The sequence below is a fragment of the Salvelinus fontinalis genome, chromosome 26 (assembly GCF_029448725.1).
Source record: "Salvelinus fontinalis isolate EN_2023a chromosome 26, ASM2944872v1, whole genome shotgun sequence".
Lineage (NCBI taxonomy): Eukaryota > Metazoa > Chordata > Actinopteri > Salmoniformes > Salmonidae > Salvelinus > Salvelinus fontinalis.
In genome coordinates this window covers 19567755-19586766 of record NC_074690.1, presented here as the reverse complement: position 1 = coordinate 19586766, position 19012 = coordinate 19567755, and the positions used below count along the sequence as shown (strand labels likewise).

At 39.8% G+C, this 19012-nt stretch overlaps 2 protein-coding genes across 3 annotated transcripts in view; both read left to right on the top strand.

The window, feature by feature from the left end:
• The window catches only part of LOC129823856 (CREB-regulated transcription coactivator 1-like), a 72943-nt gene extending 61504 nt beyond the window's left edge, over positions 1 to 11439 (top strand). Inside the window, exon 13 of the mRNA XM_055882902.1 lies at positions 12 to 11439. Within this exon, the coding sequence (XP_055738877.1) occupies positions 12 to 220 (209 nt within the window). The 3' untranslated portion in view covers positions 221 to 11439. The remainder of the gene's footprint in view (positions 1 to 11) is intronic.
• An 815-nt stretch (positions 11440 to 12254) lies between these two features.
• LOC129823855 (mediator of RNA polymerase II transcription subunit 26-like) lies at positions 12255 to 18543 on the top strand. Of its 2 annotated transcripts, none has more exons than XM_055882901.1 (3): positions 12255 to 12597; positions 14885 to 14959; positions 15063 to 18543. In XM_055882901.1, the coding sequence occupies exons 1-3, from the start codon at positions 12526 to 12528 to the stop codon at positions 16734 to 16736; spliced, it is 1821 nt and encodes a 606-aa protein (XP_055738876.1). In that variant the 5' UTR covers positions 12255 to 12525; the 3' UTR covers positions 16737 to 18543. The 2 variants fall into 2 exon arrangements, with proteins under 2 accessions (XP_055738876.1, XP_055738875.1); XM_055882900.1 differs by having other exon boundaries at positions 14882 to 14959.
• Positions 18544 to 19012: the final 469 nt, after the last annotated feature.

Sequence of the window (19012 nt, the reverse complement as noted above, 5' to 3'; positions counted from 1 at the left end):
GTATGTTTTAGCCACTGGAGAGTCACCACCCAGACTGTCCAAGGGGTTGTCTTACAGCTCTCTGTCGGCTGACATCAGCTTCGACGCAGACTCTCAGTTTCCCTTGGACGAGCTGAAGATCGACCCTCTGACCCTGGATGGGCTGTACATGCTCAACGATCCTGACATGGTCCTCACTGACCCCGCCACGGAAGACGCCTTTCGGATGGACCGGCTTTAGAGCCGCTGCCAAGTTGACCGACTGTCTCGGAGGAACCCGGCCTGAGGGGAGAGGGATATTTTGGGAGTGTGGTAGCTCGTGGCTAGGCCCCAGCTGTGCAGTGTATTCATCCCACACTCCCACCTCCCTTCACCAGACACCCCTTTCTAAGAGCCATGGTAAGATGAGCTAGTAGGGAAATGGTCGGCAGAGTTTGCTTTCTCCCTTCCGGATGGAAAAGATGGAAGGGCGACATTGTCATGTTTGGTGGATATTGCGCTTAAGGATCTGCCTGTGACCAGTCTGTGCTAACCACATACATCCCTTAACTTGTTTATTTATTTTATTATATGCTGCCTGCCAGCCTTTCTGTTGGATGCTTTGCTTTTTGTAAAGGAAAACAAAAGAGGATACAAACTACATTGGTCTGGCCTTCCATTTGAAGACATTCATTGATTAAAATCATGTCTGCAGTGGCGGGTCAGTGAGGACCATGTCAGGATCGTTGAGCATGTACAGCCCATTGTTTATCTTTCTCTCACCTGCCATACTAGATTAGCATGTCTCATTATCACCCATCTGCTTTTTCACAACCGCCCCTCTATTGGCTAATCTTGCCAGTCTCACATTTTCATCAGTGCACTTAACCGCGCTGTCATTAATTCACACTATACAGTGCCTTCAGAAAGTATTCACACCCCTTTACTTTTCCCACATTTTGTTGTGTTGTGAGGTGGGATTAAAATGTCCTTTTTTGTCAATGATATACACAAAATGCTCTAATGTCAAAGTTGAAGAAAAATTCTAACATTTAAAAAAACTTTATGGAAAATGAAACACTAACTGAGTCAACCCCCTGAGTCAATACAGGTTACAATCCCCTTTGGCAGCGATTACAGCTGTGAATTTTTCTGGATAAGTCTAAGAGATTTGCACACCTGGATTGTACAATATTTGCCCATTATTCTTTAAAAAATTATTCATACTCTGTCAAGTTGGTTGTTGATCATTGCTATACAGCCATTTTCAAGTCTTGCCGTAGATTTAAGCCAATTTTAAGTAAAAACTGTAACTAAGCCATTCTATGTCATCATTGTAAGAAACTTCAGTGTATATGGCCTTGTGTTTTAGGCTATTGTCCTGCTAAATGCTGAATTTGTCTGTCAGTGTCTGTTGGAAAGCAGACTGAACCAAGTTTTCATCTAGGATTTTGCCTGTGCTTAGCTCTATTCCATTTTTATTTTTATTTATTTATTTATTTTAAAGCTTCCTAGTCCTTGCTTATGATAAGCATACCCATAACATGATGCAACCACCACCATGGTACTCATTGATGTGTTGTGTTGGATTTGTCCAAAACCAAACGCTTTGTATTTAGGACTAAAAATTCATTGTTTACAGTATTACTTTAGTTTCTTATTGCAAACAGGATGTATGTTTTGGAATATTTTTATAATGTACAGGCTTCCTTCTTTTCACTCTGTTATTTAGGTTAGTATTGTGGAGTAACTACAATGTTGTTGATCCATCTTCAGTTTTCTCCTATCACAGCCATTAAACTCTGTAACTGTTTTAAAGTCACCATTGGCCTCATGGTGAAATCCCTGAGCGGTTTCCTTCCTCTCTGTCAACTGAGTTAGGAAGGACGCCTGTATCTTTTTAGTGACTGGGACTATTGACACACCATACTCAAAGGGATATTCAATGGCTCCTTTTCCTTTTTTTACCCATCTAGGTGCCCTTATTTGGGAACCATTGGAAAAAAAACCTGGTCTTTGTGGATGAATCTGTGCTTGAAATTCACTGCTTGACTGAGGGACCTTACAGATAAACTACAGTGGCTTGCGAAAATATTCACAACCCCTTGGCATTTATCCTATTTTGTTGCCTTACAACCTGGAATTAAAATTGATTTTTGGGAGGGCTTGTATAATTTGATTTACACAACATACCTACCACTTTGAAGATGCAAAATATTTTTTATTGTGAAACAAACAAGAAATAACTTTGTAGAGCCACCTTTTGCAGCAATTACAGCTGCAAGTCTCTTGGGGTATGTCTCTATAAGCTTGGCACATCTAGCCACTGGGATTTTGCCCATTCTTCAAGGCAAAACTCCTCCAGCTCCAAGTTGGATAGGTTCTGCTGGTGTACAGCAATCTTTAAGTCATACCACAGATTCTCAATTGGATTGAAGTCTGGGCTTTGAGTAGGCCATTCCAAGACGTTTAAATGTTTCAACTTAAACCACTGAAATGTTGCTTTAGCAGTATGCTTAGGGTCATTGTCCTGCTGGAAGGTGAACCTCTGTCCCAGTCTCAAATCTCTGGAAGACTGAAACAGGTTTCCCTCAAGAATTTCCCTATATTTAGCGCCATCGATCATTCCTTCAATTCTGACCAGTTTCCCAGTTCATGCCGATTAAAAACATCGCCACAGCATGATGCTGCCACCACCATGCTTCACTGTGGGTATGGTCATCTGGGTGTGATGAGAGGTGTTGGATTTGTGCCAGACATAGCGCTTTCCTTGATGGCCAAAAAGCTACATTTTAGTCTCATCTGACCAGATCTCTGCTGTGGAGCTTTGTAGCTACTTCAGGGTTATATTTGGTCTCTTGGTTGCCTCTGTGTTGCAGATTCTGAGGCCTTTCAGAACAGGTGTATATATACTGAGATCATGTGACAGATCATGTGACACTTAGATCAAACACAGGTGGACTTTATTTAACTAATTATGTGAATTCTGAAGGTAATTGGTTGCACCAGATCTTATTTAGGGGCTTCATAGCAAAGGGGGTGAATACATATGTTTAAACAAGTTATTTCACTTCACCAATTTGGACTATTTTGTGTATTTCCATTCCATGAAATTCAAATAAAAATATATTTAAATTACAGGTTGTAATGCAACAAAATAGGAAAAACACGAAGGGGGATGAATACTTTTGCAAGGCACAGTACATGACCAAAAGTATGTGGACACCTGTTCGTCGAACATCTCATTCCAAAATCATGGGCATTAATATGGAGTTGGTCCCCCCTTTGCTGCTAAAATAGCCACCACTCTTCTGGGAAGGCTTTCCACTAGATGTTGGAACATTGCTGCCGGGACTTGCTTCCATTCAGCGACAAGAGCATTAGTGAGGTCGGGCATTGATGTTGGGCGATTAGGCCTGGCTCGCAGTCGGCGTTTCAATTCATGCACGGGAGAATTTTCATGCTGAAACAGGAAATGTGCTTCCCCAAACTGTTGCCACAAAGTTGGAAGCACAGAATCGTCTTGCATGTCATTGTATGCTCTAGCGTTAAGATTTCCCTTAACTGAAACTAAGGGGCCTAGTCCGAACCATGAAAAACAGACCCAGACCATTATTCCTCTTCTACCTAACTTTACAGTTGGTCCTATGCATTGGGGCAGGTAGCGTCTCCTGGCATCCGCCAAACCCAGATTCATCCATCGGCCTGCCAGATAGTGAAGCGTAATTCATCACTCCAGAGAACGTGTTTCCACGGCTCCAGAGTCCAATGGCGGCGAGATTTACACCACTCCGGCCGACTCTTGGCATTGCGCATGGTGATCTTAGGCTTGTGTGTGGCTGCTCAGCCATGGAAACCCATTTCATGAAGCTCCCGACAAACAGTTAATGTGCTGACGTTGCTTCCAGAGGCAGTTTGGAACTCTGTAGTGAGTGTTGCAACCGAGGAAAGACGATTTTTACGCGCTTTGGCTTCAACACTCGGTGGTCCTGTCTGCGAGCTTGTGGGGGGAGGTAGCCTAGTGGTTAGAGCGTTGGACTATTAACCGAAAGGTTGCAAGATTGAATCCCCGAGTTGACAAGGTAAAACTCTGTCGTTCTGCCCCTGAACAAGGCAGTTAACCCACTGTGTGTGCGGCCTACCACTTTGCGGGGGAGCTGTTGTTGCTCCTAGACGTTTCCACTTCACAATAACAGCATTTACAGTTGACCGGGGCAGCTCTAGCAGGGCAGAAATTTGATGAATTGACTTGTTGGAAAGGTGCCATCCTATGACGGTGCCACATTGAAAGTCACTGAGCACTTCAGTACAGGCCATTCTACTGCCAATGGTTGTCTATGGATATTGCATGGCTGTGTGCTCAATTTTATACACCTGTCAGTGACGGGTGTGGCTGAAATACCCGAATCCACTCATTTGATGGTTTGTCCACATCCTTTTGTGTATATATAGTGCCATTGTATGTGTGGGGTACAGAGATGGGGTAGTCATTTAAAAATCATGTTAAACACTATTATTGCACACAGAGTGAGTCCATGCAACTTATTATGTGACTTGTTAAGCACATTTTTACTCCTGAACCTATTTAGTCTTGCCATAACAAAAGAGTTAAATACTTATTGACTCAAGACATTTCAGCTTTACCTTTTTAATTCATTTGTAAGCATTTCTAAAAACATAATTCCACTTTGACATTATGGGGTATTGTGTGTAGGTTAGTGACACAAAATCTAAATGTAATCCATTTTAAATTGAGCCTGTAACACAACAAAATGTGGAGAAAGTCATGGGGTGTGAATATGTTCTGAAGGCACGGTAGTTGTATTTATTGGTGCAGTTTTTTTTTACCAGTATTTTACTTTTGGTTTCTTTCCAAACTCAGTCCATAAATTCTGTGAGCGTTTCAGGGTTGAACAACATGTTTTAGTGCTGAAAGGTATACTACAAAGCGGGTTCAATGAGTTAGCCAGCTAACTTGCCTAAATATTCAGAAGTAACTTGTAATTTTTTGTAAAGATATACTTGAAATGGGCAAGATCTAATTGACTCAACGACCAAAAATGCATATCTAAGTTTAACTTTCTTCATGACCCAGAAAATAAATAGTTATTTCTGGTTGTTTATCAAAGTTAGCTGGCTAACTCATTTATCCTGCTTTGTAGTATACCCCTCAGGTAAACAGTTAAGCGGTTTCCTTTGTTGAACAACTAGGAGTGCTAACCCTCACCTTTTAGCTTGTGATTGGCCACGGCAACCAAAGTAAGGCCTAAATTCAAGTTAAACAATCCTTGAAAAATCACTTACAACTCTGTTTGTTTGTAGAGTTTTCAAAAAAAGGGCTGTCATAGGGTCATTTTGGCACTTTATTCCTGAAATGACATTTAATCTCTACTATGGTAGCTGGTTTGGAGAAGCAAACCAGATGGACATGAAATCTGAATGAACCACTGTGATTCCAGATTCTGCCTTATAAGATTACATGATATGGAAAGCTATGATCGACAATCTCTCCATTACATTTTTTTTGTAATTGTGCAACTTGTTGAGACAAGTAGTGAAGTGCAAACCTTTATCGAGCATCCCCCATTGTTTTCCAATACCTAGGCCTGACTTAGATTGGCACTAGTATGAGAATATGACCAACGCCAGACTGAAATTTTGCTCTAGCGAGAATATGACCAAGTTGAACACAACTAAGGGAGGTGTATCACTGCTTATGTTGTTATCCACTGCTTTTCACTAGTTACCATTTTGCTTTTCATATTTATATTCACACATTTTGTGAAGTGGTACTGTATTTCCCATGTCAGCCTAATTTGCTTAATTGGCCCATGTCAGCCTAATTTGCTTAATTGGCCCATGTCAGCATAATTGGTCTAATTGGCCCATGTCAGCATAATTGGTCTAATTGGCCCATGTCAGCCTAATTGATCCGAGGTTTCACATTTCTGGTGCCCTTAAAGTTGTTACTTGTGAATTAGATGCTTTGCTTCCATTAGTTGTCATTTCTAAATTGGATCTTGCTTATGATATCTATGCAAAACAAATTAAATTGATTGATTGAGGACTGAGCGTTATTCGCGATCTAATAGACATAACAAAGTACCTCAACTAAATGACCTTGTTGAATTGTACAGTACCATTTTGATTGCTTTTTCTCAGCAAAGAAATGAGCATGTTGGCATGTTTCATTTGCTACATTTTAATATTTACACTTCGCGGAGGAGTATTCAAATGATATATTCTGCACGTTGGCTTTGGCAGAAAAAGTAAAAAAGCATGACAAAAGACAAATGCTGCATATGTTAGAAAATTGACCCCTTCATGTGATTCTCATGGATGTGTCAGAGGTAGATTTTACTGCTAAAATGTGATTATTTTCTGACAAGAAGAGTCAACTGCCTCTATATTATAACAGCATTGCTGCAACCAGAATGTATTTAATCATCTTCATACAGTATTATCATAATCTTGACACCTTCATTTGTCTCGTGTGTGTGTGTGTGTGTGTGTGTGTGTGTGATGTTTTCCACTCATTGTCATCAGCTCTTCAGTCTTTTCTGGATGTATAGTGTCAGAATTTCAGTTTTGTTGCAGCTGTAGGCTTTACAGTTGACCTGTTAATAGTTAATGTCAAGTGAGCTTGCTTTTTGTGAATAATTTCATTGGATGTACCCATGACATTATCCTGCATTTTACTTTGCACTTTACTCACAACATTAAAGCATTGAGCCCTGGGACTTTTTCACCCCCCACTGAGCGACTGTTATGTGCACTGGACCTGTTTCCCCATGTGTTTGGTCAAACTTGACTTCTTGTTAAAAAAAAGAAAGTGTATTTTTAAAAAGCATATGTTTATAGTCTATATAAAAAGTTTTTTTTTTTTTTTACCAGCTAGTATTTTTTGTGAGGCGTCTGATATTGTGACTTTGAAATGCTCCAATTTTGGAAGCTAATATTATAAACTTTGTATTTTTGGATAGAAGATTTCTCACTGCAGAACAGATACGGCTGGTCATGCTCCTGTTGTGCTTCAAGCGTAGCTACAAGTACAATACAAGCAGGGTGAAGTAATCATGTAATTGGGAAGCAATTAGATGTAACACAATTGATGCATCAAAGAGTGCTGTGGGAAACCACTTTTAATGGTTAATGGTAAAATATGTACTAAAGGTGTCACAGACAGGAGTGAGAACAGTTGTCTTGTTGTGCATAGAGTCTATAAACAAAACCCACTATTATCATATAATATGCACTATTTAACTGTGTCATTCGCTATCTATACTTCAGTACTGTGTGAGTAAATTCACCTTGAAGAAATACCACTAGTTATGATTTATATCAGTCAGGTATGTGCTCAATTCAGAATTTTAGAATTGACTCCCATTCAATTCATGAGTTCAAATTTGAATTGAATTGGCCACACCCCACAGGATGTAGAATTTGAGTTTGATTGACAGGAAGTAGAATTAAATTCTGTGCAATTCAAAGAAATTCCACTCAGACATAACATGAGTTTTTCACTGAATCTGACAGGTCACACTTCCAGATACCAAAGAATATATGACTTTTCTCTGGAAACAATGTTCATATTCTATTTTAGTGCATAGAATAGCCAATTATATTTCCACCAACTATTTCATTTGTTTGGCTTATTTTGAAGGCTTTAGGGCCAACACTAATGCATTCTGGGAAATGTAGTATTTTCCCTATATTTAACTACATTTAAGAGATTAATGAAATATAATATCTTAGAATATTTGCATTCAGGTTTTGTTTTCCTCGATCATTGATTTTAAGAGTTTGTCCTGAAAATCAATATTTTATATGCATGTATATAATGACATGTTTTATGTACAATATGTATATTTGTATAGACTACACCTAATATAGAATAGAAGAGGCATTTGAATTTCACTGAATTCAATTTTATTTACTTTTCATTCAAATTACAATTCTGTATCCTGTTTACTACTTCAATTCAAATTCATGTATTGAATTGAGGCATTTTCAATTCTGAATTGGTCACTTGTAGAGAGAAATATGTGGGAATCTTTTCAAACCCTGGTGTTGGTCTTCATTTATTTTAGTTGACCTTTGAACGTGTTTGGCTGCCACCTGTCATTTTCCTTTTCAGTAGTGTTACAGACCTTATTTGTCTTTTGATACGCTTGCGAGAAGAAAAAAAACTTTACTGTGTGGAGAAGGCATATGGTACATTCCTTAATGTGCAGCTACTGTAATGCAATAGCAGAAAGCATAATGCATTGTGAGCTTACACAAATGATGAGCTGTCTTTGTACTATCTTGGATTTTGTGTTATTTGAAAGGTTTATCTAAATTCTGGTCTCATGTATGTTAGTGTATATTTGCTATGTTCACAGTAAATACATGCAGATCACCATTTACCATAGATACATGGGACACCTTCCTTACATGTTTTTTGTATGAATATATTCTTTGAATCTGTTTGTTCAGTGTGAGCTGGTCAAGCATGCAAAACATTATTGGTTACAGATCTGAATGTCAGAACAGTTTTGGCTGCTAGAGTGGTTCTGAATCAGAAGCAGTTCAGATTTCTAATCTTTAGCGCTTGATTTTTACTTTTTGTGTGTGGAAATGTTTCCTATTTCTTTTTTCTGATTGCTTTGCATGAGTTTCAAGACAAACTTTTTTCTTATTTTTAGCTTGGTTTTATTTTGTATGTTCTTTTTTTCTATCAAGCACAATGTCATGCAAAAGATTATATTGGAAGAAAGGTGGAATAGACTTTGTTTAAATGGGGTTTAATGTTCTGTTACGTTTTCCTTGTATGGTCAATTGTTGGTCTTCGATTCGAACAGTGGCAAGGCCTCACAAAACTGAAGTGCTATGTCCAAAAGCAACAAAATAAATGTTTTCAGCCTTTTATTCACATGGAGAGGCACATACTTATACATTAGATCTTATGTGTTTATGCACTAGATGCCCACTGAAGTGTATTCTGTTTGCCGAGTGTATAGATTAACTGTGTATATTGCTTTTCGGTAGAAATGTTTTTGTGCTTTATGTGATATGTCAATAGTGAAAATGTGTGTTACATGCACTGAGAATTAATGTGCTGCAGTATGTCATTGTTCTTCTGTTCTGTTTTTCTGACTTAGTATCGGTTTACCAAATGTTTTCAGACTGATCAAAACTCCATGTTGCTTAACTGTGTTTTTACAATCACTTGTCTTTTCTTAAAAAAAAAAAATCTGTGTTTATGTAGTAAATCTGACTGATTTGAAAGATCTATTATTACTGCCACAATTTTTGCACCAATATTCGCGTGTCCAACAGTTTATACTCAAAACGTTTACAGAAGCCACCGTTTACAAAGAATGGAGCAGGTTCGGATGGTTTTTGTGTGTGTACGCTCATGTATCTTATCATGGATAGAAATTGATAAACCACATGAACTTACAGGTAGATATCAGTTTGGTTATAAAGGACTATTTTGTGTTCTCATGACTTGTTTACAAAATGTGTCCTTTGGAATTGTAATAGTATATCAGTCATACAAATCAACTGTGTGCAAAAGGAAATGGCCAAACACAAAGATCCTTCTCTAAATAAGGGGAAAGATGTTGTTTTAATATGAAATGGACCCTTGCCAACCACACAGGATACTGTAATCCAGGGGTCTTCAACCTTTTCATGCCCAGAGACTAGCTCCCAGACAAATTGGCGACCCAGGGACCCCAATCACACGTTAGAAAAAATAAATGTTTTCACGTCTTGTCTTATCATTAGGTGACTGATAAGAGCAAAAAGTAATCAACAATTTAAAATAAATAGATTTAGTAGATATTTTTCACCACCCCACATTCTAATTGGAAGAGGAAGTATAAACTCTAATATAGCCTATTAGCTAGAAACCCATTTTTGCTAAGAGCAGCTGTTTAGCTGGTGAAACAAAGTTTAGTTGTGTTTTGGCAAAAATGTCCAAGTCAAGAAAGCTAACCAGCAGTTGTATTATCATATTTTATACTGTAGGTATGTAATTTAAAATCAGTTTATTCTGTTGCTAGTGATGTAAATAAATATATATTTTCAAGGACCCCCGGTTGAATAACCCTGCTGTAAACCCATCAACTTCCCCGTGACACCAGACAGGTAATCTGGGAAATATATAACTATTACATAGCCAAACATGGCCATCTCAACGTTTTAACATATGCCAACTAGCCTGGCTGCCTAGTTGAATCAGCAGTTGACAGCTTCCCTTAATGTCATGACTGTGTAATGGAGCTGTCCAATGCTGAAACCGACAGATCCAGGCTGTATAGCTGCTAAATAAATAACTGTATTTCCAAAGTATTACGTTCATAAATTGTCCCTTTTACTCTTATTTATAGTTCCAGTAATGCACTTGTTTTGGAGCACATTGTTATCTGTCCTTCACTAAAATGTGTTTCTGTCAATGTTGAAATACTCTTCAAATACTCTAATTTCCCACTGCATCTCAAAAGTTACGTTTTTGTTTTGTTAGACTGAGAATTACATAAACTTAAAACTGTACACTTGTCTATGAATAGTTTACATTTAGAAAAGGAAAATATTTGAGGAAAATATAAATCGGCTTTATCTTAAGTTTATTTCTCACTGCATAACCTACTGCATTAAGACTGACATGTGACTGACATTTTCAGCTTGATACCTTGAGGTAAATATCTCCTTATGATGTAAAAAAAAGTCTTGATGTGATATTTTTTGCTTTTAGCAAGTATTTAGCTCTGACTAGGTTAGGTTAACCATGTGCAAACACTCTGTGACTAAAACCTGCTCACCCAAAGCATCTCCAGTAGGATAAAATGCAGATCTCAATATGTCTGTAAATGTTTATTATAGTGGCAATACATATAAAAAGGGAAAATCAACCAGACAGATGAAATGGTGATAATCATTGTTTGATCATTCAGGATAGTTACCACAACAACAAAACTAGAAATCCTCTGATATGTGCATTTAATGGGGGATGGCCCACTCTAGTGGTCCCTTTCTCATACAACGGCAGCTAAATTGTAATATAATGTATTTTCTTTTCAGTACTATTACTCAAATGTTGCAAATGTATTTAACTGCAATGTCTGGATACTACACCTACTGTACTCACAGCAACAGGACAGTTATGCTCATCGAATATGCAAATCCTAGCATTCAGCAGAACAGCTTGGCAATCCTATACTTTTGTTGAGCTGACCCTTTAAAATGAATGGATCAAATCTTGTTCTTTTAAATTGTGCTTTTATATAAAACGGGAAAAAACAGACCAAAAAATCCAAGTGGGCTGTATGGCCCACTCTAGTGTGCTATGTGTGCTAAATAACTGAAAACGGATGTTAAGCTTCTATTCTAATCATACCTAATGTATTTTTCTTGTGTGAAGGCTTCAGTCTTTGTAACTTTGCATTACTATTTGTAAATGAAATTAGATTAAATAAAATCTAAATAAGCATATTAATGTGACTGACCCCACTGAATGTTGTTGGCCCATGGTTTTATTGTTGTACAATGTCTCCATCTGGTGAACATGAGGTAGAATGGCTGTAGAGAGTACACATTATGTTCACGCACTAAGATGATAATAATAATAATATTTGTAGAGCTATTGTACCTGAAGCGGTCACATTCAAGTCTTATGTCAGCTAAAATATAATAACTACTTATCAACTTTTCAGAAAGAGAATGCATTTAGTTCCCTTCAATTGGCTTTTTTTTCTCCACATCTTTGGGAGTTTCCCAGGTGAGTTGCTGGAAAGAACCTTATTCACCTGGTTCCCCTGGCCCCTCTAGTCACATCCTGTATAGGCCCAGCAAATGAACATTTCAGCAACAGTTTGGAGGAAAGCAATGCTGACAACTATTTTAACTGCTTGGGCCAGTAAATAGTCCACACTATTAGACTACAAATAATCATTGATCTAATCAAGTCCAGTGAGGTTTCCATAGGACCATATGTTCACCTAATTTAGCTTTTTATTGCATAAGAACAATACAATGCAGGGTCATACACAAAAGGCACCATAAGTAGGAATAACTTCCTATTGAAAAAAATGACATAACACACAACACACACACACAACTGTGTCAACACTGAACAGTTAGAACTGAACACTTACATTTGTAGTGTTTAATATAAGCTCCAATTAGTTTCACAGTAGGTTATTGTAAGCAAATGTTATTGAAAACACAGTAGTTGGGCCTTCCCACTAGGCCTTCACTTACCCTAGGTGTGTTTAGGTTTAGCTACGTGCGCAGGTCAAGTGTGCGTCCATTGCATCCCATAATGCAATAGGCCGTTGTGAATGATCCAGCAGTCAGCAGCTGGTGGTGAGTTTCCAGAGCGCCGAAGAGGCAGCAGCAGGCGATAAACGTATCCGAATCAATGTGACATTATACGAACGTTTAAGCGTACAGGCATTAGGTAAATATGCGGCTCAAGTATCTAGCATATCTCCATAAAGGCCCGTGAGTGTCGGCAAGTACCACAGTATTCGTTTTGGAGGATTCCTCCCCCGTCCACCGGATCGCACCAAACAGGCAATGACAACGGCCTCAGCAACTCCGCAGCAGATGAGAGACCGGCTGCTGCAGGCCATCGATAGTCACAGCAATGTGAGTAGCTAGCAACACGATGTGGCTATCGGGACGAATACTTGCCGTCATATTTATTTAAAATTAATATGCCAAATATCCACTGATAAATTATAGCTAATAATACCAGCTTGTGAGTTGACACCTTGCTTGCTAGCTTAAGTTAGCTACTGACTTATCTACAGTAGTTAAAGCTAGCCAGCTTGCTACGCTAACGTAGCTAACTTCGTTGCTAGCCTGGCCAATAGGGTAATGTTTAGCCAGCTATGTTGAAAACAAGTTAGCTTAACTCTTGATACACTAAATGGATATCAGACAAAATAGCGTTAGCCTAACGTTAGTTAGTTATCTAGCCCACTTGACACTGGACTTTTCTCCCATTCCTCGCCCGCGTCGTCATACACGTTGTGTATGCGTTGCGTAGCTAACAGTACATAACAAGCTAATAGCTACCAAGTACCTAACTTAACTAACGTTAGTTGGTTGGCTAGCTAACTTGTCGAACTTGTTTTGTTATTTATTGGCAAGCTTATTTTTTAATTCCTTCACCGAACTAGTTAGCTAACTTTGGCTAGTTAGCCAATGAGCCAGCGAATGAAACCTCTGTTTCAAACAAGTGTTTATCTGTTAAATTTTAGCTAGTTAACAGTAGTTGGCTAGCTAATCACATGACATGTGTTATCCAATACCTAGCCAACAAAATCACCCAGGTGTTTAGATAAGGTTTAGGTAGCTTAGTTAACTTCACTAGTAGACAGCTACCTAGCTACAGTACTAGCTACCTTAGCTGCAATGGCTATACAGTTGACTCCTCATTGCAACCTGCAAACTAGTTAGCTAGCTAAGATTATAAGTAGCATCATGTCAGGTTAACATGGCTAGCCTCATGTCATGTAACGTTACCTAGTTGTCAGGCTATCTTATTCAGTGTTTCCTGCTATGGATAAGATAATTTAGGTATCGGTAGCTAGTTATGTGCAACAAGCTACTGTATCATGCTTTAAATAATTGTAGGAAAAATAAACTTATTTTCACGATTTCAGTTGTATCATTAAAATCAATACATCAAAGCACGTTTTGGGCTCATTCAGTAGTTTTTATGTGATTAAGTAGAATCCTGTTGATATTCCTAAAACATCAATTGAAAATGTTACTGTTGCTGCTTCCTGTTGTCATCGATTTTTTATTTGTTGTCCAGTGTCAAAATATCAATTTTAAATGTCCAAATTCATAACATGCCGAAATAGGTTGTGCTGTTTTGAAGATAAAACAAAAATTACTCTGTACACATACATGTGTTGGGAACATATATTTAGCTAAATTACTACCTTATAAACTACTCACACCAACATTTACAAGTGGCTTGTACTGTAATCAGTAGTGCGCACAAATGAATCGTTCACATTGATATTGTATATTAATCAATGGATCTTGGAAAATAACCACAGCAACATGTACTATTTGCGCTCTTCTAAAGGACAAACCATAACGATCTTGGGTATACTACATATAGCCTACCTGTCGATAGATGAGAACCTGTAGTAGCCATTTATTAGCTCATCTCCTTGTGCCACAATGTTTTTACAGTAGATAGCCAAAGGAAACCCAACACTTTTTTGACTGCATCATTTTAAATCATCACCTCCGGTAGTTCTACAAACCAAAAATATGAATCTGTTTAAAGCAATCGATTTAGTATCATTGAGAGAGAGAAATGTCCTTACGACATTGATATGTGGTTGTCTCACTTAGCTGTCTTTAAATGAATGCTATCTGTAAATCTAACTGCATAAGAACGTCTGGGAAATGTAATCTTGATGACTAACTTTTATATTACCAATCACCAATCTGAGGTAAAAAGGTGTAATTACACTCAATTTGTGGTGAAAATACAAGCTTGTGTAACACAAACTGTCCACATTAGGGAAGTTAGCACAATATAAAACAATTTTATGACAAAATAATTCAACATGTAAATGTAGGATGATAGTATATGCTGCCCACTCACCAAGCTATTGCACCTATTTCTCACTCATTATTATGCACTCAAACACAATTTAACCTGGCGCTCTAGACTAGAACTTCCATAGTGTCTGTGCAGCAGCCTGAACGTTCAACATCACTAATAATTGGCCAGATTGCTTGTTAGCCAGTTGATAACCAGCATAGCGTTTAGCTCTAGCGAGCTGGCCTAGCATCAGCTAGCTAGTAACTGCAGTTGCTTGACACCATCTTTTTAAATGACTTGACTGTTGAGCAATAGTGTCAAATTCTGTGTTCTGATCATCACTTTTGCTCCTTCCAGCAGATTTGCAATATGGTGGCAGTATTAGAAGTTATCACATATTTGGAGAAGTTCCCTATCACCAAAGAAGCTCTTGAGGTAAGACCCAAAGCTTTACGTTTTTTTAAATGTATTGTACCCAGTGACAAGGATTCTGGTGTTCTTAACCACTTTTTGAAATTATTTTTTATTACCAACTTAGGAAACTCGCTTAGGGAAACTGATCAATGATGTGAGGAAGCAGACCAAGGATGAAGACCTTGCCAAGCGTGCCAAGAAGCTTTTGCGGAGCTGGCAGAAATTGATCGAGCCGGGGCAAAATGAGACTCCATCGCGGGGGGTCGTGTGTGTCCCGGGCTCTGCCAATGGCAGTGCCCACCCCTTTCGGACTGACATTCCACCCCCTGATGTCTCAATGGCAAGCAAGGGTGTCTCAGAGGTGAAAACTAGAAATGACGTCCACAACACCCACTCGCCAAAAGCGGAGAAGTCAAGCAGCAGAAAGCGTAGAGGGGAGCAAAGGGACAGTGTGCACTTAGCGGCCAAAATCTCCAACTTGTCCCCCTACGAGCAGATGTACAACACCCCACCACCACCACCCACAAATGGGATTGCAGGTAGCCCTGAGGCTCCCCCATCGCCGGACAGGGCACGGACAGAGCACCTAGAGAATGACAAACATAGTAGAATCCCTGTCAATGCTGTCAAGCCTCACCCAAGCTCCCCGGGCCTCACCAAACTACCTAGCACTTCTTCTTTACTCAAGACTGCTGTGTTGCAGCAGCAGGCAAGGCTGGACGAAGGAGGCGGTGGGCAGTATCAGGCCAAAAGCCCCCACTGTCTCTCATCAAGTCTGCGGAGTCCGCGAACTATGAAGCAAGAGACGATGTCCAAGCGCTCTTCAACATATGCACCAAAAGGGACTATCCCAAGCCCAGCTCGGAGCCCTCGCTTGCTGTCGTCCCAATCTTTAAAGTCCCCAGCCGAAGTGTCTCATGTGGATGGGCTGCCACCCCCTGCCCATAGGGCCTCACTGCACTGGCCCGGCTCCTCGGAGGTCACCAGCCATCCCCCACGCAACGCTGCAACACTGGAACCCCCGCCGGTGTTCCCTCCCACCTCCCAGCCCGCCCCAACCAACTCTGAGAGCTCAGAACTACAGAGACCCACCCCCTCCTCCTCTGTAGTGGTGGTCAAGGCTGAGGCAGAAGTCGCTGCCTGCAGCTCGGACCGCAAAAAGAGGAAGAAGTACAGGTCCAGGGACTACTCTGTCAACCTGCAGGGGCAGGACACAGAGGACCAAACGAGGCCTGTGCGGTTAAAAGAGCGCAGGCTAACGTTTGACCCTGTGACGGGGCAGATCAAGTCCATGGTACATAAAGAACTCTCTCAGGTGGAAGAACCCCCAAGGCCAACTCCCCCTGAGCCCCAGCAGAGGACTCACCTGCCCCTGCAGCAGCATCCCGCTCCCAGCCCCAGCCCCTTCCAACAGACTAACTGGAAAGAGCTGTCCCGAAACGACATCATCCAGTCCTACCTAAACCTTCAGAGCAACGTGCTCACATCCTCAGGGGTCCAGGCCCCCGGCGCACACTTTTTCATGTCAGAATACCTGAAACGGGAGGAGAGCGACGTTAGGGAGGCGAGGCGAGGAGTCCACGTCTTGCAGCTGGACAGCTCGGTAACGGACACACCGGGGGTGAGCCGGGAGTTGACTGACGAGGACCTCCACAGAGTACATATGGAGCACTGGCAAGGGGTAAACGGTTGTTGCGACACCAAGGGCACTTGGTACGACTGGACGGAGTGCATATCTTTGGATCCGCACGGGGATGAGAGCAAACTAAACATCCTGCCATATGTCTGCCTAGACTGAGTAGATGGACTGTCTCTCTCTGTCACTTGACAGAGGAAGGAAAACAATTTTTTTAGCCACTGAGTTGTGGAAAGCCAGAACTGCAAAACTCCCTCCGTGCCTCCCTCTCAGAGATAATCAAATGAGGTTTTGGTAAAAAAAAAAAAAAAAGTTGGTTAAAGGGCTGCTGTTTCAGTTCTTATTTTCTTTCAAAGATAAAAAAAAAAGTTGCAGAAAAGATGTGCCCCTGTTTGCAGTGCTGCTACTAACAAGGAATTGCAAACTAAGGTTCTAGTTGAGGGTTGGCTGGGGTTTAGGTGTCCAGTCGAGGCACAGTTATGCTCAGAAGGGGTTGAAAGAGTTCATCTAGCACAGGTAAAGCCGAATGTGTCCAGCAAGTGGAATACTGGCACCAATTTGGCAGTTACAAGAAGCTTTATGTGACATATATAAAAAATAAATTATAAAATGTCTTATGTATGCATCTATTTATTTGACCTTTTCTGTTTTTTTGGGAGGTTTATCGAAACAGATGTACAAAACCTGTAGAGCTTTTCTGTTTGCATCACATAATGTTGACCTGTTCTGCAATGCAAACGAGGCATACCATTGTTTTGCACAGTCTTTTCTTTTTATTGGCCGATGCGCATTAGCTATCCAACATTCCATGTTCCTCACATCTCTCTCCACACTCTGTTCTAATGTACCCATGCCATCATACACTTATTACCGGGAGGAAATACTTGATAACAAATTTTGCCTGTTTTTGAATGTGTTCAATCCAAAAAGTATTTTTTTTATTTTCTTTTAATCTGTTTACTTGTTCAATTAATTGTTTGTTATATGTACATTTTGTATTTCCTCCCATATCCCCTAGCAATCCTCACCCAGGCAGAACTGTGAGCAAAAATGTCAAAACAGAGGGCGCTAATGCATTAACTGTAAACAATTGTGAGGACAAGAAAATACGGAAATGTTTGTATGTGCAAACTATACTTGTCACCATTCCTTTAGCTATCATTTTGCCTTATGGAATTTCATCACAAGATGTTTAAAGTTGAACAGCTTTAGTGAATGTACAGAAATGAGACCTTTTGTATTTAGTTATACAATGGTAGATAACTTTTGTAATTCCATAATTGACACAAAGTTACGTGTAGATAAAAATACACCACACCTGCAAGTTCAAAGTTTTCTACATAGTTTTGACATCCATGTCAAAATTCCCTCAGATCTTTTAAGCGTTTGTTTTGCAGGAATGTTCTACTCATTGAGAAGCATGCATGATGGTGAATGAACAGGCATAGTTTCTTTAGCTTTTTTTGTTAACTACATAAACCTAGAGTGCTGTGGTACCATCACACATTCTAAACTTTTTCCATGTGACAAACATGATAGTTCAGAGAAGTAGTTTTTTTTTTTTTTCTCTCATCTTGCATTGCCACTGTTCTCCACATATAACATGACTTTGGATAGGCGAAGATCAGACTGTGTGCCGCTAAATCCATCCCTACCAATGTGCCTTTGAATCTGTATTTGTTCCGCATAATACTCCTGTCCTTGGAGCTGGGTTTGTGTGGGACAATTCCAAATTCTATGTCCGATAATGCTGGAATATGCACCGTTTTTTCGAAGCAATGGTCCTTAGTGAACACTGGTCCAGTATGGGTAAATTGCAGACTGCGATATCACTCAAACACAGCTCGCAATAAAGAAATGTTAAAGATGATTGATGTGGATCTGGTCAGTTTTGACTGGGACATCTTTATTTGTTCAGTGTTTAACATCTCTCAATAGTTTGAAAAATAAAGTGACATTCTAAACCCTCTGCTCTGTTTTCTTATTTGCGATAAGACTTAATTCTGACACAATATAAACCCAACCTGTAGTCAGGTTGGGGTTAACTGTTTAATGTTGGCCTTAATATGGTACGTTCAATTAAGTAAATGCGTATGCCTAATAACTACTTTGTTTTTCATTGTGTATTCTCAGTGTCCTCATGGGGGAGCACTTCGGTTGGTTTTAAGCATGGAGTTGAATGGGCAATGACAAGTTCTGTGGCTGTCATCATTGTTATGATAAACCGCAACAACTCAACTCCCTTTCTTCCTCCTGATAGCATAACCGAGTCTCTACATGCATTTCAGAACACCTCCGTGCTGAATCCCGCCAATCAACCCATGACTAAGCTGCTCAGTGCACTTTTACCTCACCTGAGTTGTAGTCAGTGAACTGCTGCTCCTAGAAGACTCCTCCCCTTTAGACTTATGAATTATCATTACACATCCATTGCGTCA

Coding starts and splice junctions, on each gene's coding strand:
- LOC129823855 (XM_055882900.1), top strand. CDS start 12,526: ATGACAACGGCCTCAGCAACTCCGCAGCAGATGAGAGACCGGCTGCTG. Junction 12,598..14,881: donor CCATCGATAGTCACAGCAAT/GTGAGTAGCTAG, acceptor TGCTCCTTCCAG/CAGATTTGCAATATGGTGGC. Junction 14,960..15,062: donor TCACCAAAGAAGCTCTTGAG/GTAAGACCCAAA, acceptor TTACCAACTTAG/GAAACTCGCTTAGGGAAACT.